A 26,570-nucleotide genomic window follows, 5' to 3' on the forward strand; every position below is an offset into this window, starting at 1 on the left:
GTTACCAATATTGCACTCCAATTTTGCCTTTTGGAAGTCAATTTAGAATATACTTGTATACACATGTTATTAGTTACTCTTGTTCGTGTTTTGTGCTCTAGTTTAATTATCATGTTTGACCTCGTTCCCTAATGACGGAAACAATGACACTTCCTTGGTCTATTCAACTTCTAAGGATAGTTGCTGTTATTCTCCAATAATTTAAAAACTACTCTTTAGATTTATTCCGCCTTATGCAGAGTCATTTCGACGTATAATTAGTATAATGCTAAAGGTCTGACTATGCAGGAAACTTGTGTTAGTCGGACTCTGCAGTATAGCACTAATCGCGCGCCAGAACGACTCTGCATAAGGCCCACTATTTTTAAACAATATCAAGTGTTCAGTTTATTTTTTTCTACCTAATTTCAAGGTATATACTGTTACCAAATTCTGTATTGTTGAACAGGTACAACAGGAGGAAATGTGGGATTAGCTATTTCGTTATCACTTAGTTTAGCTCACCTTGTAGACTGGGCTATACGCATGACAACAGATGTGGCAAATATCATGACATCAGTAGAGCGATTATTGGAATACAGGGAGATTGAGCAGGAACCCTCATTCCTGACAGATCCAAGTAAGAAATAAATTTATGCTTTAGATACATTTAATACAGATCTATATATCTAAAGAGATTTATATACCTAAAAATACTATATGACTAGCAGTAGTTGATATTCTAAAAGTTTTATAACCTAGAACCTTACGTAGTAATTATTAATACAAAGAAAACCCTTTTCTAAATAAGAATCACACATTGTTGAAAGTAAAATTAAAAACTTAATCGCCAAACTTCTTGTAAAATGTATTTACTTACTCTTGGAAAACATAAATTACCAAAAATGACACATTTTATTAAGTTTTTATTAGTGCAACTTACATACTTGCTTTATGCTGTATGAAAGCCCTCCATTTAATTTGCTCATAAATTGTGTTCATGACTTTAATATTTTTTTTGAAACCAACTGTCTTAATAGAGTCTAAATTTATAGGGAAAAGTTTCTGATTTCAAAACTATATTGCATAATTTGATATAAATTGATACTTCAAATTCTCGTTTGTAACACTTTACTATCTACGAATACACGTATTGTCAGTAAAATACTTAAGTTTATGTAAACCACAACTGTTATGTATTCTCTGTGAGCATGTTGCAAACTTTCCAGTGGGACCTTGACAGTGTGTTATATGAAGACTGAGATAAAACTAATGAATGGGCTAGTACAGGAAGCAATCTAAGTCTATGTAACGAGCATAAGGCTCTTTAAACCTTTCTGCATACTCTCCTAATACGATCAGTCAAGCCAAAGTATATTTTCTTTTAAATCTGACATTACTACTACTAATGTTTTATCTAACACAATATTCGATTATACTTATTATTAACTGATTGTTGTAGATTTTGTCTTATGTGAATTTATTTTTAATATTTCCTCTGCAGCACTTTTGAATGATATTTATGTTGTTATTAATATTTAAAAACGGTCATGTCTTGGTGAACTCATCATAGAGCTGTAAAACATTAGCAAGTAGATGATAGTTTTCAATTCTTATTACATACGTAATGTTGATGAGGTATACTAAATACAATAAACTTACTTGTCTTTGATCAGCAATCACATCTATCACTTGAAGTGAAGATTTGCTATCTCTGTGTCCATAAATGCAAATTTATCAACTGAATTTATGGCTCTGAAAGACGATATTGTATTAACGTTTCTAAGAAAATGTTATTAGTAATTGTTTGGAACACTACATAAACCTAACAATACAAAACTCTTTGTTTTTCGATTTTCCATCTCATCTCTAATCCTACTTATTACTTCGATTATTGTAATGATTTGGAAGGAATTCAACCTGGAGATGTTAATATTATTAGCCGATATATTTATATTCTTTTGTTAATTATGAAATACAGTGATTCCGGTAATGTTGTGTCTATATAAGGAATTAAAATTCGTCTTATACGGAAGTCGAAGATATAAGTACAAACTCTATAAAGCATCTTTGCAGGATGTAAAGTAATTTGTTTTTACAATTTTGGCAATAACATACAGCAGGTAGGTACTAGCTTTTATCAAAATTATTGTACTATCGACAACCTTTTACCTTACTTTATTATCTGCTGCTACAACTTCTAATTCAAGAAACAGAAAAGAAATTACTTCAAGCAATTTGTACCTAGAAGTAAATTGAAAGCTGTATTTTTTTCTTTATACCAATAATTTACATAATATTGAATAAAGTATTACCTCATTAAGAAGTGTTTCAATGTATTCAATCTATCTAATTTTATGTGGTCAATTTCTAACAATTGTAAATTACGTTTTAAGTTACTTGTCTTAGACATTACTTTCAAGTGATTCTAGTATGCTTCCACTTGGCATTTCTCATAACTAATCAGGAATTTTTACAAGAAACTTAATGACTTTTGCATAATCTGATAACATAGTCTCTCCGATGGTATAACATATCTCAAGGTTGTTACTATCAATGAGCATAAATAGTAAAATTATGAAACAATAAAGATTCGAGAAAAGTAACTCCAGACTTTGCTAAATTTGTGACAAATTTAAATAGCTACTTGAAACATATTTCAGGAATATTGAAGATAGGTAAATATTATACGCACAATAGAGGCTATCGAAAAGCATTATCATAAACTCAGTAACTAATTCAACATTATTGAATGTTCCCAATTCAGTATGCAGTTATAAATTTTTAAATAGTACTACTTATTGATATATATATATATATATATATATATATATATATATATATATATATATATATATAGAGAGAGAGAGAGAGAGAGAGAGAGAGAGATAGATAGATATAGATATAGATATAAGAGCTGCATAATGGTGAACTAATATGTCTAATACGTGGCAATATTGTGACCTGAGGAGATTGATTGAAAAAGCTTTGATCAGAAGATACGTGAAAAGATAATGGTTTCTCACGATAGTATTTTCAAAGACGGGAATTTTAACTTCAATTACAAAAATATAAACACTAACTCAACAGTGTTGTCAGAATATAAAATTATCTTTCAATAACTTTGTAAAGAATATTCCGAACGGAACAGTTTTGAAAACAATACAACATATTTCTCATATGAGAACATTTCAAGTCTATAAACTGTAGAGTATCACAGTGAATTGAACAAAGCATCATGTCAGGAATAAAGAGTAATGTGAAAATTACTAAAGTTAATTCAGTAAACATTCACTGAATTTAACATAACAGTTTTCGGTGTAATCTTGTTTTTAACATACCGAGTTCTCATACCGGAAATTAGGGTAAGAATCTTATTTACCCAAACTATTATTTTCGTACGTTTAGTTTTGCAAAAATATATTAAAAATAGTAAAAATACTTATTATTATCTTTTTTCATATTATAACTTTAGGAAGTTGCGCCCCTGCTCACTGGCCTAGCCAAGGATGTATAAATTTTCATCATGTAAGCTTGACTTACAAAGGATGTGAAACACCTGTTCTCAAGGACGTCAGCTTCACTATCAAACCAGGGGAAAAGGTAAGACAAATGTTCAATATTATGGAATTGAAGAAACTCAAAGTATTATTATTATTATTATTATTATTATTATTATTATTTTATGCATTATTTTTCTAGAAAATTGTATATAGGAGAAAGTACAAGTAATTTTGTGATATCAATTATTGTATTTTCCTAATGGAATCAGGATGGACCTTTTATCTAGTAACGCTCTTGTAATTTCTAAATTAATTACTACATTACGCAGAAATTTAGTGTCATGCAAATATTTACAGGAGAAGATAATTTGGCATACTCCGTGGTTCCACCAGGTTGAGAGTGCCGAAAATTAAGCATAAAGTTATACCTTGTTAAATGGCACAATGTCAAGTTATTTCATATCCCAAATCTACGTGCAATACCACACTTGTTTTGCAGTGTTGCAAAATACAAACGCTACAGTATCACAACAGTAATAACGCAAGTGAGACGTAATGCAATCCAAAATGCCTTAATGTTGATTTCGAAGAACTAACAACAAAATTACGAGAAGAAATTGAAAATTTACTTTTTTGAGAGGATTTTTTATTTCGAAAATTGTTCATGTAAGTATCAAATTGAATTACGTAGATGGTTTTGAAGACACATAAATATCATAATGCCATTTACAGCGATTTTATATCTCCAGCTATTCTCAAGATATGAAAAATGGTAACATTTGATATATTATTTTAAAATGACATATTTGGGGGAACTTTTTTAAAGGCATTGCTCATTTACTTCCCTTCTATAACACTACATCAACACAACCTTACCATATAAGGTACTGGTGTTAACTCAATTTAACTTACACGCTGAAGACAGGAGAAAGGCATATCTGAAAATTTGAGATTTTGAGTTAATACCAGGACCTTATATGGTTTTACGAGATCTACCGAAAGCTGTAAGAATTATTGGCAAAGAAAGCTTCATTACTGATATCGAGTTGATGAGGAGTTAGAGTGATGTGTACAACTCGTAAAATCAGATATTAGTGTTAATTCAAAGTGGCAAATTTTCAGGCACACCTATTGTTTATTCCAACGGCAACCAATAATTGTAAGAAAAGTAACACGCATCTAAGATCCAAAGATTATAAATAAACTGTGTACCGTGACGTGATGCGCTTTACCAATATTGAACATTATTCCATAAATTAAAAACACATATGTAGGTTTTGATGTAAAAGTATATAATATAAAAAATATATATCAGAATACTGGAATGAAATATGGGCCAAAAATAAACGTGAAAAATTGTCACGACTGAAATTGGGACAAAATGTAAATGAGAGAAACACTGAGAGTGTTCTGTCAAATTGGAACGTATAGTTACCATGTATATGAGGTCTATATAGGGTTATCAACAGGTGTCTTCAGAAAATAGCTAAATTACGGAGAAAATATAACTAACTTACCTAAAAATACAGCTATTTCTTGGATCAAAGGATCCAATATATTTCAATCATTTTTAGGCCTTATATCTGAAGAACTATATATAGTGCCAAACCTAAACTATCATTTAACTCAGTATGATGTGTTTATTCCGTAGAAAATATGAAAACTCGATTTAGGAGTCGTTCAAAAATTTTGTGGCCTCTGAACCAAAAACTAATTATTGACCAAGAACGTAATCTTTTGATCCTTATTTTTTGATCATTCCTAAAATTCTTGGCCAAGATTGCAATCTTTTGATTCATTTTTTGGATCATTTCTAAAATTCTTGTTTAATGGATCGAAAGATCCAGTATATTTCAATCAAAATTTTCTTGTAGGCCTTATATCTGGAGAACTACATATAGTGCAGCCAACTCAAACTATCGCTTAACTCAATATGATGCTTATTCTGTATAAAATATGAAAATTCGACTTAGAGACCATTCAAAAATTTTGAGGCAACTGATTTAAAACAATATATTTCTATCAAAAATTTTCTTGTAGGCCTTATATCTGGAGAACTACACAGAGTGTAGCCAAACCCAAACTATCACTTAACTCAGTATGATGTGCTTATTCTGTATGAAATACGAGAAATCGATTTAGAGGCCGTTTAAAACTTCTGTAACCCCTGGTCTAAAAACTAATTTTTGGTCAAGAACGCAATCTTTTGATCCATTTTTTGATTATTCCTTCAATTCTTAGTAAATTTCACAATCTTTTGATCCATTTTTGGATAATTTCTAAAATTCCTGTTAACACTTATATAAGTAAAACTTTTCCGAACTTTATAAAGTGCAAACTTAATATTCTTCCTAATATATTCAAATCAAACAATCTCACTCATGCTCCTTCATAAAATAAAAGTACTAAAACTCTTGAGTTCTTTCGTTTATGTTCAACTGGTGAGGCATTTCTGTATATATTTTAGTGTCGTTGTTGACCTAGTGCAACACAAAAACTACATAGCTTAGGCCAAAATATATTGGAAACAAACCATACACAAGTCCACACATAGAAATTAACTATAGGAAAACATGGTTTTTGGAATCCCTACGTATTTGCAGTGATACCGTGCCACATAGATGAGACTGATGCAAGTAAAACACCCTGGTTGGTGATAGAAGTGCTGCTGCAAGCAAAGGCAGAAAAATAAGTTTGAGATCGCTTTAAATCATATTTTTCTAATGTAAATTTTAATTAGAAAATAAATCCTGTTACTACTAAGAAGAAATGACCAGATATTGGTAACTTTGGGCACAAAGTTAGCCAAAATAGTAGCTAAATCACATCTTTTCTAGCAAATCAGTATGTGAAAGTGGTTATATTTAGCCTCAAAATGGTTAAATTGGAATTACTGGCACGTACAGAATAGCAATGACGTATGTGCCAAAACATCAATTTTCCCTTTTTGTGCCCGGGTATTCTATAAACTTCCCACTGTAATCATTTGACTGATATTGGTTTATACGTTGCGGGTATAAGTAAAATTTCAGTTCTAATACAAACAATACTAAATCTTACCTACCGCTCAGGTCTTTGTATCCCAAACTAACAATCGTCGTTGCTACTCTACAGACTCACTATAGGAACTAGAAACTCTCTTACTGTCATTTGACGTAAATTGGTTATTAGCTCCAAACTAACGCTTCCTAACAATATTGAATTTAACTATGAAATAATAAAATGTATTCTAATACAACTAATAATGTTATTCATACTGCTAAGTCTATAGAAGTATATACAATACTAAATATTAAAAATGGCAGAGTAGTTATTATATCGAATTGACTGAACTCCATTCTTTGCTCAATGCAAAAAAAAAAAAAATATTTCTCTTATCCTTCGAATAAAACAAAACAAAATTATGCTATTGTCACTTCACGAGTACCCCAAGAGTAAATTTGTAAAAATGTAACCTTCCTTTGCAACCAGGTAACATTTTTCATTCGAATTGAACTGATTCTAAATTGTGTACGTGTTTTTGTTTATTAGGCTTGAAAGGAGCCTGTCTCTGTTGTTTAAAGCGATAACGGTTACATTAAGTGGCAGAATAATGTCAAGCATAGATAAAAAAAAATTGTGTCTCTAGACGTACTCCCCGAGGACAAAGTAAACTTTTTCTTATTAAGCGCACCCGTACATCCTCACCTCGATCCAACGTCGTCTTCTACTGCAGCTAAACACACTCCCCATAAAACGAGTTATTACGAGTTCAAACTTGAATCTTTCTTACCTTCCCGAATAAATTGCTTATCATTATAAGTATTTTCCCATCTCTGGTGGGTCATTTGCAGTAAATTTAGAAAGTTGCATACATCATGATCCTTATTTAATTTTTCCACCTTGGCATGGAAGTTGCTAGCTTTCATTCCGTCTAGCAATTGTTATTCATTCACACCCCTTTTAGTTTTTCTCCCTCCATTAACACTCTAGAATTTTTTATCGACACTGTTGCGATTTTGTCGTGTTCTTGATTACTTTCAAGTCAAGTCAATTATTTAATTATGTTATATGGAATAGTTGAACAAATTAAAACAATTGTAGTAAGTAACTAATAAGGGGTAACAAAATGGCAACAAAACCACCTATGCCACTCATCTCAAGCGTTATGTGTCTGTTTTTTAGTGTTTTGATCTACCATGTATATACACTTAACATTCGATAAAACATACTTTTTTAAAACAAAATGTTATTCAAAACGATTTTAAATTATACTTATGTACTGGTAACTTAAACAGAATGTATTTTGCCAAAATTAAGAACAATTACATGAGGTTCGAGCCCTAACTACGAATAATCTTAGATAATTTACAAATTTAGTTGGTATTTGCACACATGTGAATGAGAAGCAATGAAGTGGATGGAGTTCAGATGAATGAAATGTAAGTAACCTAATAACACTACATCTTCACATTTTAAATGATTTGACATTAATGCATTAACCTCTTGTGTGTCTGAGATTGAGTAAGGAGATGCTGACGTAATGCATTCTTGAAAAGTCGAGAGAAAAAATATTTTGCATGTGTAAATGTTTGTTATGAGATCTGGTGTTGTTATTACGGTCTATTCAACATTAAAATCCTTGACTGTAAGTTTGTGATTTGAAATTGTTTAAATTTCTTTCATTTCAGTGACTTTCCTTTACTATTCTGAAGACTTACAAACGAAATATAAACGTGACTCTTGATCTTAAAATATCTTGAGAAATAATATTTTGTGAATAGTCCATTATAATATTATTCACTTTGTTTTCTGATCCATCCTAATGTATAGCGTTCTAGCTTCAGTTGCTAAGATGGAATTATAATTGAGCAAGCAATGTCAAAAATAAATAAAAATTACCTTTTTATATAAGATCTAGTATTACGTTTCATATTTTTAAAGAAAACTTTCAATACTAATTCTTATTTTTTTGCTACAGATTGGAGTTGTAGGACGAACTGGTGCAGGAAAATCTTCCTTAGTAGTGGCATTATTTAGGATGTCAGAACCAGATGGACTTATCACCATAGATGGAATTGATATTAAAACTCTGGGTCTAATGGATCTCAGAAGCAAGATTTCTATAATTCCACAGGATCCTATCCTATTCTATGGAACCTTACGGAAAAATCTTGATCCTTTCAGAGAATACACGGACTATAAAATTTGGAGGGCACTGGATGAGGTAAGATATATTAGTTTATTAATTATTATAAGAACCATAACAAAGCTATATTCACCAACTTCCTAGACAAGCTGTTCTATGATTCTACAGACTGCTTTAATGGGTATGTGAATTGCATATAATTTTCAAAGAGTGTTGCAGATCATCTTTTCATCTATCAATGTTGTGATAATTGGGTAACTACTTAAATCAAAGAATTAGTGAACTTCGATGAGTGAAACTACAAGTGGAATTTATTGTTCTCATTAAAAATTACCCCAAGGCGCAAGTACCAATGATAACTGAACCCTTAGGTCTTACCTTCTTATATCAACTGCACAATTTACATCAAAGATATCTAATACATAACAAGTAACCGTTTAGTAATTAATCCTTGCTCCATAAGTTTCTATTAACTTTAGGAAGATGTTCTTAACATGTGTTTAGCGTGTTGTGACAGAAAAATTTATTGAGATTTTTTTTAAAAAAGGCAGCAAAGAAACACGAAAGGATAAATTCATGATGAATTAATTTAATAATTTGAAATAAAGTTTTCTGAAATCAAATTACTCACCCTGTAAATTCTAATATCCGTGTGTTTCTTTTCAGTTTCAAAGTATAATGCAAAACCGTATATCAGATTATTGTCTCGTGCAATTCTATGGTTTTATATTTTCAGTATTATTAGATTATTCATTTCTTAATTTGTTCATTTTATGGTTAACTCAAATTCAGTAATCTACGGTAATTTTGTCATACAGAAAAATAACCTTTCATTGACGTTTCAGAAACTCTTTATTGTAAGGATACACTGCATTTATGACATAGTTACTCAACAGTACTAGCGGGTCCAAAAGAAGTCTTACGCTTGTGCATTCGGTAGGAATGCTTTCGTCGTCGTTTTGAAGAAAGAAAGGAAACTATAATCGTTAATTTGGGAAATACAGCTCACTGGTAGAATTGAGAGGTAACTGAGAAGACGACGAGCGTTTTTAGTTTATAGGGCATGTGGGTAGAAATAAATAAAAACAAATATTTAAAAAAAAGAGAGAGTCGAGAGTTTGTTTAGGAAGAAAGAAAAGGAAGGTTGTTTGGGCGTTTAGGACCTTGGATGTGTATTCCGTACCTCCGTTCCTGGTCGTCGACTGGTGGTTTCCATGTCTCGGCTTCTGTGTCGAATTGGCGAGGAACTTGGTATAGGTCTCTCCTGTCGTTTTGCTCACACTCGCTCCTCGTGAACTTTACCGCTCCTCGTGTACTTCACCGCTTCTCGAGTGCTACTCCCCTCTTCCGGGTCCTGGGACGTTTTTATATGAAACAAAGTAGGAAGATGGCCGACGAAATTACGGAAAAACATCCAAAGTACGCACGTGTAGGATTCAGGAAAGTGCAAGGTAAATGGATTTCTCGACTTATTTAATAATTTGTCAACAGTTACAGAACGCTTTGGTTACATCAGATTACATAAGTTACATAAATTTACCAAGAATGAAGAATGAGGAATCGTCTACTAAAGAGAATTTTGAAATGTTTGCTGACTGTCTTATTATTCCAAGTTGTGTCTGTCTCTCATCATCCACAAAAAATAAAGAAAGAAAAAAAAGTAAAAAAAATATATAAAAAATAAAATCGTTTTTAAATCTTGATTTGTTTATATACTGAATATTAAAAATATTAGGGAAATCCAATATCTCTACATTCCCGCCACTAAATCTTACTGAACGACGAAAAGAGGAACGCTGTCGTTTCAGGTCCAATTACTTATTGAACGCACTGTATATATACTTTGTATTATATGAACTTTATGTACGTTATATATAAAAAAAATAATAATTAATCACACATCACTAAAAAAAAACACTTAAATCACTAGCGTTAACAGATAATAAAATGTAGCACTAAACCAATCAATCAATCAATATTTGAAGAATAAACACACAAGAAAGTTAATTTGTCAATTTGAAAGCATCATCTTTCAATGTCTTGGATAGTTCCTGTCTTTTCTCCCATTTAAATAGTTGACGTAATCGTTAAGATACTGAAGCACATGGTCTTGTTTATAACATTGAACTTGAAACTGTAGAATGCTGAATCGGCAGAGTCTCAGCTGCAAGATAATCTACTCCAGCTTGGTCGTTGACTATATGCAAAGGACGTAGTGAAGTTGAAGTAGCTGTCACCAGATGGCAGATGTTATCGGCTGAACTGGAAGGATGACGCTGGGGGTGATGGGGTGTGGCTGTGAGCTTGCTTGAAGATGTATAATTATAATATATTTATAGTAGCAATATTTATGTCCGTGACGTGTGATAAGGTGAGTTTTACGTGCATCAAAAAATTAGTGTGAACAAAAAGTGAGAGAAAAAAAACGTTCAGCAACATATCATTCCTTGCGTCGGTTGGTGGGCAAATCGTGAGGTTCAAATCTGAGCGTCGATATCTCTTGATGTCCATAAATCCTCTTCTTCTTAGTGGTGTTATTCTGCATTGAGGTACGGAAAGGGGTTGTGGGGAGATAAATTTTTTTTATAAAAAAAAATATTAAAGGAAAAAAGGAATAGTGATTGAAGTTATCAGAAACATGTGACTCTGTATATGTGTATCTAGGATGAAGATTAAGAAAGGGTGTGTATCAGAAGGGGCAAAAAGTGAAATTATAGATGTTATAATATAAAGAAATAGGAATTGTAGCGAAAATATGGCAAAGGAACACAGTCTCTAAGCCGTGGGAAAATGTAAACATGAAAATTTTCAAGATGGCTGCCATGACGCTATGAGGGAGGGATGGGAGTTTTCGCAAAGGCTCTCGGTATAGTAATGGCCGATGTTTGTTTACAAACAGAAGGATAGGAGCAAAACAAATGACAAGTTATAATGACTGTTTTTAATTTGGGGGGGGGCACAAGAGTTCAAAAACAAGGATAATGATATTGGGAAAGTAAGATTTGATTAAGATAACTATTATTAGGCTTTTGAAAGGCGATTTCAAAGTCAAGGTACCTAAACGTGAATTTAGTGGCGTCTCGGGGGGTTGGTTTTACAAAATAATGGAAGTGTGGAGAAGATTTTAAAGTAAGTAAAATTAGAGTGAAATGCGGTAAAGTTATTATCCGAAGAGTTACTTCCGATGAGAAACAGGGTTGGCAACTCAGGTAACAATATCAAGGTATCGAAAAAAAAATCAGGGAAGATAAATAAAGGAAGTGTCGTTATTTGAGGACTGTGAGGGTGGTTTTTATGAAAGTCTGAGGGTGATCATAGTATTTCAGTAGAGGTGGGTAGGAGGCATCAGTAAAATCGAGACAATAGAAAAGCATAAAAAAGAAGAAAAAGAAAGAGTTAGTATCAGTATAAGTACTTCATATTCATGATCTGACCAAATGCCCAAAATATCTAAACAATTTCCTATTAAAATCTTAAATACAATTTTCTTAATATCATACTCTAAAGGGGGCCGGGGGCTCATTATTTCCAACATAAACCTAACCCATTTCCTGATTAGGTTGGGAATTTAAGGTAACTAGAGGTTGGATTGGGTTTTATCGCCCAATACTCGATTGTGTTAGTAAAATTATGTTGGAAATAAAAATTGTGGGGGGGGGGGAGAAGAAGGTCTCTAAATTCATAAAAATAGGTATGTCCGGTAATGATTCTCAATTTTATATGGTCGTGCGTATATACGTTCTAATATCTTCTTCTAGATGCTGTTTCACAAAATGCGTGAATTGCTCGACATCTCAGTTTCCGTATCCGCTTTTAAGAATACACTATATAGTTGGAAATGTACGAAGATTTTACGTTAGATTTCCTTAATTCCAGGACGGTAGAAGGTGGTACTATAATCTCTGTACCAAAACTTCCGTCATTAACTATCAATTCTTCCGGAGGAGGAGGTAAACTCAATTCTGACACTGAATGTGCATCCTCATTTCTGTTCGAAGTGGTGAACTTTTCTGGGGTCACTTCAGGTTCTTGATCTCTTTCTTCAATCCTCTCGTTACAATTATTCTCAAAACTCTTCATCTGCAGTGGCGTATCATCACCAATTTTTTTCATTAAACTTTTCATTACTCTATAGAGCAAAATTAGACTTACAACTGCAATAACGGTTTGCACAATGTCTAAAAAGTAGCTCAATTCTTGCAAAGAGAATTCCGTAGACGCACTACATTTTCTACAAAACCATATAAAATTGAAAATCCCATGTTCTCTTAGCAAATAAATAAGTAGAAGAGTTATGATGACATTCCAAATAATAATAATTCCTGGTATAAAATATTCATGCTTATAGATAGGCATCTTAATGGGCGTCTGGTCAATTATCGTAAATGCTGATATATTCATATGTCGGATTGAAGAACTCCAAACATCGTTAAGTAAAGATGAAACATTAAAAAATTCATTCCCTTTATACGTAGATCGTAATAGCATCAGATCATTAGAGACTAGCTGGCTCGGAAAAAGATGTAAAAATACAGGTTCTGTAAGATCATTGTCGAGACACGGAAAATCCGATCTGACGAAAAGATTTCTCTCCACAATTAATTTAGTATTGCATGGTATTCGAATTTTAAGGGCTCCGTATAATCTGGCTTCTTCTGGAACTCGAATGGTAGACACATTTTCTCTAGTCTTCAAAGTTAGAAATTCTGGTGGGTGTATTAAAACAAACTCATGCGATCCAATGTCTATAATCTGTGCCTCTTTCGAATCATAGCACGTATGGTCACAGTTGTGTAATATTTCCCTGACTGTACTGGCAACGAAAGCTGCGTGAGCACAATTTATTAAACGAGAACGTGTCACAGTGTGTGTAGGTATCTTACATAACTTTGATTGGCTATAATGACAAGCAAGTAGGCTTGTTCCTGTTATTGGTATAAGATCTTTTTTATCTTGAACTACCATAACTAAAGGCTGGATATCAACGGTACAAGTTTGGTTGTATACAGCAAACGGAAGTGGCTGCACATCATATAACTCAAATGAAGGCTGTATTTCAACAATCGGAATTTTCATCTGTAGATAAATGTACGTGTCGGTGATTGAACAAGTCAAAACATTAATTGAATAATACATCTCCAATAACGACTTATCTATGGCTAACTTATATCCATTTTTCAAAATGATATTCTCAAATTCAAATAAATGTGCGTGCAACACTTTATAAGGAATTATATTAGGGTTCAGCCTAGCATCTGTACACATCTGAATTGTCAGATCGTATTTAAAAATTTGTAGAAACTGTACAAACTGCGTTGAAATCGAATAAAACTCTTGAATGAACGAAATGACCTCTTTATGAACTCGATTTGCAAGCTTATTAAGATGATCTCCCAGATCATGTTCTTGATCCAATATTTTTGCCGAAAAATTTCTAATTTTTTGAAAATTATCCTGTATTTGATCTTGAAAACTTAAAAATTCTGAAGTTGTGTTTTGAATATATAAATTGTTTTTTAACAATTGTTTTTGTAAACCCAGTACAGTTTGTTCCAAATGAAATTCCTTTTTATTTATCGAATCAATAGAAGAACTGTCAGCTACGTCACAACACCAATTCAATGCTTTCCCAATGAACCCTAACAGTGCACGTGGAGATCTGGTTGATAATCGATGAAATCGTGGATTTGGAGGCTTTAAAAAATAATCGTTAATGTGGACTTGCAGATCATGTAAGTCTTTTGCAGCTTCGCAGACATCTGGAGCTAGAGTGTCATTTTCGTTGCAAAGCAGAGATTCAAAAAGAGAAGAAACCTTAACATCATGCGGAAAGGAAAATGTCAAATTAAAAGATATCGGTAATGAGTGTTGGTACAAAATAACATTTGGGAGTTTACGGAAAAATAAACCAGATGTTATTTGGAACTCGGTGTTATTAGACGTCACATGTGGGAAAGAGAAAGATAGGATAATGCAGCTTAAAACAAAATAGGTTATCTGAAACACAAATTAAATATAATGAGAAATTTAAAATTTTCACATGTTCTATTGATTATTATCTCTGTTAGCCTAAGTATATATGTTCCTGTTAAATTGCGTTACTAATTTCAATGTTTCCTTCTTTTCTATAGGTAAGTGGAATGCCTACTAGTTCATCTCAGTACTTCACCTAATTTTATTTTCAACAATGGAGGTAGACAAGTCATAGCTGAAACTGTTCTTGGGAGATGGTTTAATAATTCCTCTGGACCTGCACTTTAACAGAATAATGGACACAGGATTTTTTTTGTAGTGGTAAAAGGTTGTACTAACATACTGCAAATTAACGTAGAAATAACTCCCTGTTAGGCCAGTAATAAACTAATCTCTAGGTTAAGTACATTATATAAATTTTATGCTCTTGTAAAGGACAAAAAACTCATTTCGGGAAATATTCGTGCATCACTTTTTCGTAAATAATTTGATTTTGTTTATCGAATTGAACAAAAATTATTTTTTCAAAATAATCGAGGTACTCCTCGAGATACTCTCTTACTACGTTCAAAGCAATTCTTGCAGCCTCCAATTTCGGGTAGTTAAATACTCCTGTAGCTATATTTGGAAAGGCAATGGTCGTTATGTCATTGTCCATAGCCAACTGTAGGGATTTCTCATAACACATCCTTAGGCGCTTAGCATTTTTATCATCGGGTGCAGATACATGTATAACATAATCTACAGGTAGATTATATCCTGAGGTTAATACGGCATTACAGTAGATTGGGGGCATCTAGTACACTAACCTTGAATTTGCTTTGTGTACTTTTCTGACATGGTAGCACTTGGTAATGCACGTTTTAAAAAAATGGATACACCCTTTCCCGCATATTAATGACACATAATGTATGCAGGTGCGGCCGGAGGTAACATGACACATAATAATTGTTTTTACGGGCGGTCTTTTTTATAGTATGACAGTTTGAAGAATGGATACACCTTTTTTCCGGTGAAAAGAAATGTTAATTGGACAAGCAGAATACAGAAAAGACCTTTCGGAAATAAAATATGCAGATCACACACGTAGAACAAGGTAATTCATTAATATTCAGCACATGTAACGCGACAGCTGTTGCTGGAGAATATGCTAGAAATTTGGATCGTTGGAATGGGATATCACGTGATGGACGAAGCATATTAAATAGCCAGTGTTTTTAGTGAAAAGGAGTTATAGATTGGTTTTAAAAGCATGGATTTACCGAAACCTTTGAATTTTAGTACAAGAGGTGAAAGTGATCTCGCAGAATCATCATCTTTGCCGGGGACAGAGGTTTTATCCCAACCGGTGGTGAGCCCGCATTTTCCGCCATTGGTAACAGAAGCTACTCCGTCTAACTTGGATGTATTACCGGGAACAGAATTTTCATCCCAACCGCTGGTGAGCCCGCAACCTCCGCCACTGGAAACAGAAGTTACCCCGGCCAACTTGGATGTATTACCGGGAACAGAATTTTTATCCCACCCGGTGGTGAGCCCGCAATCTCCGCCACTGGAAACAGAAGTTTTCCCGTTACTTGATGTGGATCATGAAATAGAAGAATATGCCCCTACACCTTCACCAACAGTGAGTAATTCCCCGGTGGAGAATTGGGAGTTGGAAGAATTTTTGAATTTGCCATGTGAGTGTACTGTGGAACGTACATCATTGGATTGTATAAAAGACTGTATAATATACTGGAAACCAGACGATATATGTATTTGTTTTGCTTGCGGGTTCGGAGACTGCAGTCAATGGACACATGATTGTTTGGTGTTGGATACGGAATCTCTTGAACGGAAAGCTATAGATGCTGTAACGAAATTTGAAGTTCGTGAAGAATTATTATCAATTTACAGAAGAAAGCATGGACAGCCTTTTGCGATGATATGGAATTTCATTGAACGTTTCCGAGATCTTGTGTGGGACTTTGAATATAGACCCATTCTATTAAAAATTTTACTAGAAAAGGATTATGGGAAATACGTGGACATATGGTAAATTGTGTATTGTTTGATTTCCTTTTATTAGTAATCATGTATTGTGATAGTGAGAATTGTGGACAAAACATTAGTGAAAGTTGTGTGTTAGAAACGATAAGTGTATACTTACGCTCAAATGGAATAAGTGGTATGCAGCATAATCCTGGAACTTTTCTTGAAAAGCACTTGTTGAATGATGAGACTTTAGTAGAACTCTTTGAAATTTTTCATGAACGGCATCGTGAAATTTCAATCACAAACTTTATGTTAAAAACTGGTGAATGTTTAAAAAATACTGAATTTATTGGACAACTTATTCCAGTTGTCATGGAACGTTCGTGTGAAATTTCAGTTTGCCATAAAATGTATATTGTAGACATACAGGGATTTAAGATTTCCCCGAATGAATTTGTGATACGTGAATTTTGTCTTACTGCGTGTGATGATACTTTAAATTTTCATTGTTTAGTAAAAGTACCATGTGAATTTAACGATTTACCAATAGGTTGCCAAAAACAAATCGATTGGCTTACAAACCACTTGCATGGCTTGTCATGGTCTAGTAAGACTGGCTATCTCGTATCACATATTCGGAATATTATGTATGATTTTTGTGCACCAGATGCAACTTTCCTTTGTAAAGGTGGGGAAAAATCCATTTGGATAAAGAAAATCTTTGCGTTAGCAAACGTTGTGGATCTGGAAAGAAAAGGTTGTCCACCATTAGCAGAATTACAAGGTACCGTTTGTAATGAAATTTGTTCATTTCATAAGCAAGTAGAATCAAAATCGGCATGTGCATATCGAAATGCACAACAATTGAATTATTGGTGGAAAAATGAGCGATCCACAACCCTTACTAAGGGCATAGCAAGTTTAATGTTTTCATTGTAATCTTAAAACTATTGTAAGGAAGATATATTTTATGGAGAAATAAAAATATAAAAGTTTAAAAAATTGGTATTTATTTATTTCTAAAAATCTACAAACATCTACTTTTTTCTTTTTCATTATGTTTTCTACATGTTTTTTTGACAAGCTTATCATTATTTTTTAATTGTTTATGATTAAACATTGCAATACATTTGTCAAATGAAACACCACGTATCATATAATACAGAAAATATAATACAAAATATCCACACATGATAGAATGATTATCTTGAACTTGTACAGTATTTACAAAATAGAGTTTACAATTCCTTTGTAGGAACTGTTGAATTAGTTTAGGCACACCCTGTGCCAGAGAATCAAAATAGTATCCATGTTTATTGTTATTGATATAGATCGCTACCCAATGGCTACCAGGTAAATCAGAGTTGTCCAAATTAATAATCAGTCCTACAGGGTGTTGAACAAGTATAGGTAAACGATCAATGGGATAAATTCCAGTCACATTTGCAGCGGTAATGCAGTCCTTTAGTAACACTTGTAATAATTGATCACTATACATGTTTATTAGTCTATTTCATCCTTACTTTCCTCCTCTTGTTTTATTTTGGATGGAACATACGTTGCACTATTTGGATTTACGTATAAAACATAACCATAGACTTTTAAGTATTCGGCATATAATAAAGCTTCACGCACACAACACTTAAATTGTCCAAATCTATGTTTTAAATAAGCACAAGAGTAAACATGAAATCCCAAGGAAGACGCTTTTGGGCACTGTAAATCTTCTAAATTCACAACAGTCCGTTCCAATAGTTGCTCAGATAGTCCTGACGTGTTTTACCATAAGTATACAAGGTACAGGTATTAGCACAATATTGTTTCAATATAGTAGGTAACAATGAGTAATCTACATCGCCATTGTACCAGTCAATACCATAATCATGTTGTACTAGATGTTTATTCGAAAGTATGAGCGGCACACGTAATTCATGTAATGGATATGGTGGTTTAAAAATCCAGCTTTGTACAAAGGGGATATCAGGATTTACAATTGCAAGTTCCTTAATAATAATATGATCATCATTATCGTTGAACGCGGAGAAGTGAACAATAACCCTCATGGCACTCAAATGACGAAATTTTACATTGTATGATCAGTATATACATTCCTGTCTTTATCGATTTGAATGAGAGAGTCAAATTGAGCGTATACAATACATGTAATGGAATTTTGTAGAGGTTGAGAAAATGATAATTTTAAATTGACAGGGGAATCACGTATGACATCCCACGTAGAATCATCTAATGTTCCTGTTGGAGATAGAATGAACGGGTACAAAGTGTATCCATGTCGAAATTCTTCACGGGAAATTGTATGTGAATGATCTTGATAATATATACCGGTACCGGAAAACAGAGTGGAATATGTTTGAACATATAACCCATTTTCAAAATTAGGAGTGAGGGGTGTCGGTGGAAATGATTTTGAACCAACTTGTAATTGCAGTTTGTTAACGTTAAAATGTTGAAATTCAAAAGGATTTACATGTGGTTGACCATTAAATGCAGCGTTTGATACAAAACCTATAACAACACCTTTTGGTACTTTACCCAAAAATAAATTATCGAGATTATATGAACTTACTTCTGCGGGAATGGTATAGGTACGAGTTTCAACACGAGTAAGAGGTATGCTGGCCGGAATGTGTTCCATGCCAGCATTGATTTGCATAGCTAAGTCGGCAGCAATATCTAGACGCCGCACGTGAAGTGTTACGTCTTCAAGTTTCACTTTATATGCTGTATTTTCAGCAGACATTAAACAAAACGTATCTTTTGTACGATGTAATTTTACACGTAAGCTTACTTTATTAGGAAGAATGCATCCCACACCGGCAATATCAGCATGGATACGGCCATACATATCGAATGATGCACTATTTCTAACATACTGGGCACGATTTGTAAATCCAGTATTTGCATTACCTAATACATTAAATTGGTTTGCAGTATCTTTATACCATAAGCCCCCAGTTAAATGGGTTCGAGCGGCATCACTACCATAATTTAATAATGTTTCGATATAAGCACGGTACGGATATGAACCAGATGATGAACTAATTAATTTATCATTTAATAAAACATCAACTTGACTAAATAACGAATGAAGAAAATTATTTACAGGTGCAACAATATCCGCCGCAACTAAATTTGTATTATCGTTTTTTGTAATTTTACATTTTACATAGAGATACAAGTATGCAGTGTGAATAAAATCACCAGTTTCACCAGGTACAACAAATTCAATTGGTCCTTCTGACGATAAAGTAGAAACCGGACGATATTCAACAGTGGAAGATGACTCAATAGCAGTTTGAGTCATTGGAATAGTAAACAAATCAAGTTCACTTGTACAACATTCAGGACTACTTCCACTGAGTAAAGCCATGATTAACTAAATATATCACCGGAATATTTTCGATTACGTTTGACCGGAGGGCCGAATTGTACAATAGCAGGAGCCTTACGTTTTCGTGGACGTCTCTTACCACTACCGGTTAACAACTGACTAAGTTTATTTGCAGCTTTAGTTTTTAATGTTTCTCCAGCTTCTTCTACGCGAGCACGAACGGATTCTTTAAATGGACGGTCTTCTAGTACATCACCTGCAACTTGTATTCCTGTTTGTAACGCTTGCCGGCCTACAGCTTTGGCACCTTGTTTTAATAAAGGCAATGCAAAACGAAATAAACCTTTAAAGAAACTACCAATCCCATGACCCCGTTGATAAACTGGACCTGAAAAGAAGGGAAGGCCACGTCCCCGCTGATAATACGTATGTTGCTTTTTCATTTTCCAGGAGAACGTTTAAAATGAAGTGTCACTGTCAATGTCCCGGAACGAAATGGTAAATTTCGTCCTGCGTGGTCCTTTAGTAGTATTTCAACACTGTTAAAGCAAAATTTAGAGAGTGGTATATAGTGAATATCTTGATATCGTAACGTTTGAACTTTTCCATAAGTCATATTGCCAACAGTTGCAATACGTAGTAAGGGAGCTTGTGTATCTCCCACCAATTGATATTCAATAAGATCAGTATACACAAAAATTTGAAAAGGATATCCAATATCTAAGTATGGTTGTTTAAATCCCTGTTTTTGAATAATGAGATCATTTTTTTCATGAAAACCTAGTTGTATAGCCAAAGTAGGTGAAAGTGTTATAAATTCAACGTTTGGTTCAGAAGTAACATGAATAATATTGGAAGCGTTAAATCGTATAAATTCTGAAACTTTATTTAATTCTTCCAGTATGTGTTCAATGTTTGCATAATATCCAGGAGTAATTTTACTTTTCATAATTTCATGACCTTCTAATTTGTACCAAACGATATTTTCATCTTCGGTGACATTATGACACGTTAAAGGAATATGTATTTCACTTAATCCGACACACCAATCCGTATCTGTTAAACGTACAGTATTTTTCAAATTATTAATGAAATGGGTTGGACTATTTTTAGGATAAACATCTGTACTTGCATTTGAAACCAGTGTAATGTAGAAACTGTCTTCGATGCTTTCAGAAATCATTTTCGTTTAAAGTGAAGTGTCAAGTTCGAAGTTCCAAAACGAAATGGTAAGTTTATACCGAGTTCATCTTTTAAGTTTACTTCTATTGTATCAAAATATTTCTTTTCAACTTTCACGTACTGCGGGTTATGAAATAAAATATTTTTGATTCGTCCATACCGCTCGTAAAATATACTAATTTTACGAAGTAAAGGTCCAATTTCTTCTTGTTGTTTTACAATATCCACACATACGTTAACTTCTGTTGGAATATTATAATCAAGGTTACAGGGATATTTTCCCTGAGGAGCCAGAAATTGTTCCCTATGTTGATCTTTTATATACACCACTGAATTATAAAAATTTGAATTTTCATTCATAAAACCGAGTATATGTTGTAAACCTTTTGTTATGTCTAGAATACACCGATCACGTGACCGGAAGGAATGTTGAATATACACTTGATTCTTAAAATAATTATATTTTATTATACGTACTTTTTCGGGAATTAGATTTAAGATGGCTTTAATGGATGCATAATATCCCTCTGTTACTTTAACAGGATATCGAATATATTCACCATCAATAAATGTATCGATTGTAATTTGTTCACCCGGACCAACATTATAAAAACTCCACGGTATATTAATTTGTGTTAAGCCCACAACCCACTCTCCGTCCGTTAAATCTATGGCCCTTGCAAGTTTTACTCGAAATGAGGATGTTGTATTATCAAAAAGTGTACTACTTGCATTGGAAGGTAACGTCACGTAAAAACCGTGTTTCAATGACGAATTCATTATGCAGACTGAATACTAGATACTCGAATCCACGAATTCATACTTTCTGGGTAGCCTAACCATTTTACGAAAACCCACCCCTTCTTACGTTGAAGAACTTTTTCAATTAAATAGGTTTTGTTTGAGCTTAGAAATATTTTTTGTAATTCTTCAGCATAAAATATTCCTTTAATTTCATCACCATTCCAGTCTTTTAATTTATAAGTTACAGGATTTGATTTTATACATTTATCAACAAGAAATATTTCTCGAGACCAATTTGGCAAATATCCTTTTTCAAGCTTATGTTTATATTTAGTAATACGAACATAATCTCCTGCTTGAAATTTACAAGTTAATTTCTTCTTATGTACAGTCTTTCCGTACAGCGTATTCCACACTTGATTGATATTTGAATCATTTACTTCTGCGGGTGCCATTTTAATAGTTGAATGATAACTATGATTATAATTGTGTACAATTTGATCCAACACATCAATGTACCGATACGTATTTTCTGCAGTAAAATAACGATATATTTTACTTTTAATGGTACGAATTACTCTTTCTACTAACGCACATTTCATTTCCGAATGTACACTATAATGATTAATCCCAAAATGTTTAAACACTTTCTTTACATGACGATTATAAAATTCTGACCCTAAATCAGTTTGAACGTGAACCAGTAATGGCACTTGGTTTAAAATTGAAGTTATTGCATTAGCCATTTCAGGCCCTTTCTTTGTTTTCACAGGAATGCAATACAAGTACCGTGAAAAAATGTCAATTGCACATAAAATATAGCGATATCCGTCATTATACTTTGCAATATTTTGCATGTCCGCCAAATCGCATTGTAATGTTTCATTAGGACCACTAACATAATATTGTTTCCGTGGAAATGTTTTTCGTATTGGAGCGTGCATTGTATATGCATCTTGTGATGCTAACCATTTTTTAATTTTCTCTCGGGATAATTTTGTTTTACGTTCTAATGTACTAACACTGGATAAAGATGCAGGATCTGAATACTTGTAATAGATTTTTGATATTTTTTTCATTTCTTATTTACATTTTATATTCTTTCCAATACCGAAATACGTTAGCTGCAATTGCGGGAGATACTGCAGTCGAAGAAGAATGCCGTTTTCGAATTTTACTGCCAGTCACTTTCGGGGTTGTAAAAGCAGGTGAAGGCGGTCCTGGTGTACGTGAACTAATAAATTCCCGAGGAACATTAATATCATCCAATAACGTTTTAAATGGCTGTAATCCTACTGGTTGTGTTGAATATTTCCGTGTACGAACGACATCATTTACTAAATCGATAATATTGGAACCGGGAATGATATTTCCATCGATAGCTACTGTACCTGTTTGATCCCACGAGATTTTCTGTGAATTAATGAGTTGTTTAAGTAATAAATCCGTTTTCCTTCGAAGTGTTTTCGGTACTGATTGTAATATGTCGGGTACAAGAGTTAAAATACCACTATCTGTACGACTACTTGCATTTTCTGAGTCAACAATGGGTAGGGCAATAGGATTTTCCGGTGTGGGACCCGATTTATAATGTAAATATTGATGTAATACTTGCTGATACAATTTCCATTTTTGTTCTCTACTCAAATCTGTACGATGTAAGATTTCGCTCATATCTTTATCTAGTCTTGATTGATGTGCTTCATGCGTCTTTAAATTAGATTGTATTCTATGAAGTGCATTTTCTGGAACTAATAGCATTTTACGTAATTCCGACATGTTATCTTCCAAAAATTGTTGAGGCTAAGGCACCAATGAGTGGCCCGAGAATTAATGGAAGTAATGCACCACCTTTCTGTAGTAATAATTTCTTTTTCTTTTTAAGAGAAAGTTTTGAGGAGAGAGCACGTAAGATCTTCTTATGTCTACGGAGCCTTTGCTTCTGAATTAATGATATGGGGATATTTCCTTTTATAGTATTTTTTGCTACTTGTGATATGGTACGAATCAAATCACCCGGTGCGTTTTGAAGAATAACTTTTCGATCGGATGGCTTGCATTTCGCAAGCGTGCAGAGCGTATTATAATGATGTTTTACCTTCAACATCTTGATGCTAACTAAACATAAAACGGTGTGGCCGCGTTTTTAACACTACTGTACACATGCATTATTTCTCCGGGAAATATATTTGTTCTTAGTCGTAGGGCATCATGTGTTTGTTGTGTAAGGTCAAACAATAAATACGTGTGTGGTTTTTGTGTAATTTCCTCAAAGACATTCACGAGTTGTTTGCTTTCACGAGGCATAATTTGTCTTGCTAAATATTCAATTTGTAACTTATCACGTGGATTCTTAAATACCACTATATAATGTGCATTTAAACTACTATCTCGAGCATGCCGGTTTTTTGGAAATAAATTTTGAACAATAAATATTACGGTTAATTTCTTGTGGTGAGCGTACTTGGTAAACAATTTGGCCACATCGTCATTTGTTTCTGACATTAAATCATCTAATATGAGTAATGAATTTTCACTTATATCAAAAGTATTTATATCGGGGATTCCTTCCAGAAAACGTATTTTTGCATCAACGTCCAAGTTTGGTATAACTGCGCCATAACACCATACAATTTCTTTAAAGGAAACATTAAACATATCATTTCTTTCTTTGATTAATCGATTCACAAAGTGAGTTTTACCAGCACGGGAAGGACCAGCTATGAGAATAGTGCACGGATGTTTAAAACGTAACATCTTCGTTGCAAATGACACAATGTGATAGAAACTCTGCTTTTTATCCCCCAAAAAACGAGTCTCTGGCCAATCATTTATGAGATCTATAGCCATACGGAACAGTAACACTTCTTGGTACGTCAGTCACAATGTCAGCGTCTATTCGTCTGCGTTTACTGGTCACCATTTGATGTGTCTTTAGTTCTCTTCGAGAAAAGATGCGCAAATCTGGTTTCCGAACAATTTTGGATGGCATTTCGATTACAGTTGCCTCCCGATTCCCCGTCACTAAATCATAAAAACTATCAAAATTAATTTTATCACTTGTTCTGTGATTTAATGTTATTCCACGTATTTTATAGACATATTTCATTTCCCCACTAGCATTGCGTAAAGCGTAGGCGTAATTCTTTGCACCTAATGCTATTACTTTACGTATTTCCCAACCTTCGGGAACTTCATTTGTTAACCCACCCAAATATGAACTTAATTTTAATGGGAGTTGCTCATCTTTTCTTTGTATAAACATGATACTGTCCGTATCGCAATAGATTACATTCTGTTCTCCAACACTTGTTAGTAGATCATACAGCCACAATCGTGCCCATGAGGTTATAAATGCTGCCAGCACAACATTTGAAAATGCTAATGGGATATTTTCACTCTCACAGTCTTTATATTGAACAATTAAATGAGTTTCACCAACTGGTGTTACAGCTTGAATTTCATATTTAGGATCTGTTAAAATTTTTAAAAAATCCTCTGCTGTATCAACCATTGTGCACTGTGAAAGGTCTGTTCTTTGTCCCCATTTCCCGTACAGCGAATTCAAAAACAGTTTCGCTGTACTGCGCAGGCCTGGATTATATTCTATGTTCTCATAATTTAACTGTATTCCCTCATGCCTGAAATATTCTTGAATGTACTTTTCCTGCTCTTCTTTTGTACTGCATTCTGCAGGAAATCCTGAAGCTTCTTGTTTCATTTGTAAAAAGGATTTCACATATGACCCAAATAATCCTTCACAAACATCTTTTTCCGGGACTAATAAATCAAACTCCCATATTTCATGAATTTCAATAAGCTCATATCCATTGTCTAATGCTTTGTGCAGTTCGGGGGTACAAAACGTACCGGTAATGATACGTTCAAGATCTATGTGCGTACATTCATCATCATCATTTTGTTCATCCATGCACGATTTACACAATCCAAAGATTAATCTTCCTCCCGTAACATAAGGGAGGATTGGAAAATATAAATCGGAGGGTGGAAGAACACTGCATTTTACAAGTCCATGAATGTTTCGCACATTGGGGAAATTGGGGCCATTGTGTACTTTAGGTACATTCACAGGCATGCCTCGTTTACACATTGTTGCGGGATAAAGGGAAGTGACATCTACGTAAACTACGTATTCGTCCTCTGCACAGTCTACATATAACTTAAAATTTTCTGTTCTACCTCCTTGATAGGCAGATTTCGGAATGAGAGGATCACGAATATGTTTGCACCGTTGTTCGAGGATCTTCTGTATATGTTTATCACGTTTTACCATTGCATCCCATTCACATTCCCAAATTTCTATTAAATTATAACCTAATTTTTTCAAATAGTTGCGGCAGTGCACTGTTTGTTCGTATCTCTTTTCAAAAGTGTTGTACGCACCATTTTCTTTGCATAAAATGCTATTTCTATTATCTTTATAACAGCTTTTACAGGAATGCCAGTAACATCCCATGAACTGATATATAGTGTTTGTTTTAGCGTCAAAACCATCGACTTTATATCTGCCAAACCGTTCCTCCAACGCATTATTCGAAGTAACAATAGATCTCTTTGTTACATGTTCCATATACTTCAACCATTTTAATGCTTTAATACTCTGTTGTTGAGTAAGTTGGAACCCGTTTGGAGGAATAACTGGAATTGTGTTTTCAATCAAGTGATGACACCGGTACGTCAACATTGCTAGACTAGCGATAGTCGTGCTGGA

At 33.6% G+C, this 26,570-nt stretch overlaps 1 protein-coding gene across 1 annotated transcript in view; it reads left to right on the forward strand.

Annotated features, from left to right (window-relative positions):
- LOC145692488 (ATP-binding cassette sub-family C member 4-like) overlaps positions 1-26,570 on the forward strand; it is a 357,392-nt gene that overhangs the window by 287,474 nt on the left and 43,348 nt on the right. Inside the window, exons 21-23 of the mRNA XM_081767796.1 lie at positions 449-619; positions 3,455-3,582; positions 8,443-8,688. Coding sequence (XP_081623922.1) covers positions 449-619; positions 3,455-3,582; positions 8,443-8,688 — 545 coding nt within the window. The remainder of the gene's footprint in view (positions 1-448; positions 620-3,454; positions 3,583-8,442; positions 8,689-26,570) is intronic.

This window comes from Thermobia domestica, chromosome 8 (assembly GCF_964235325.1).
Source record: "Thermobia domestica chromosome 8, izTheDome1.hap1.1, whole genome shotgun sequence".
Classification (NCBI taxonomy): domain Eukaryota; kingdom Metazoa; phylum Arthropoda; class Insecta; order Zygentoma; family Lepismatidae; genus Thermobia; species Thermobia domestica.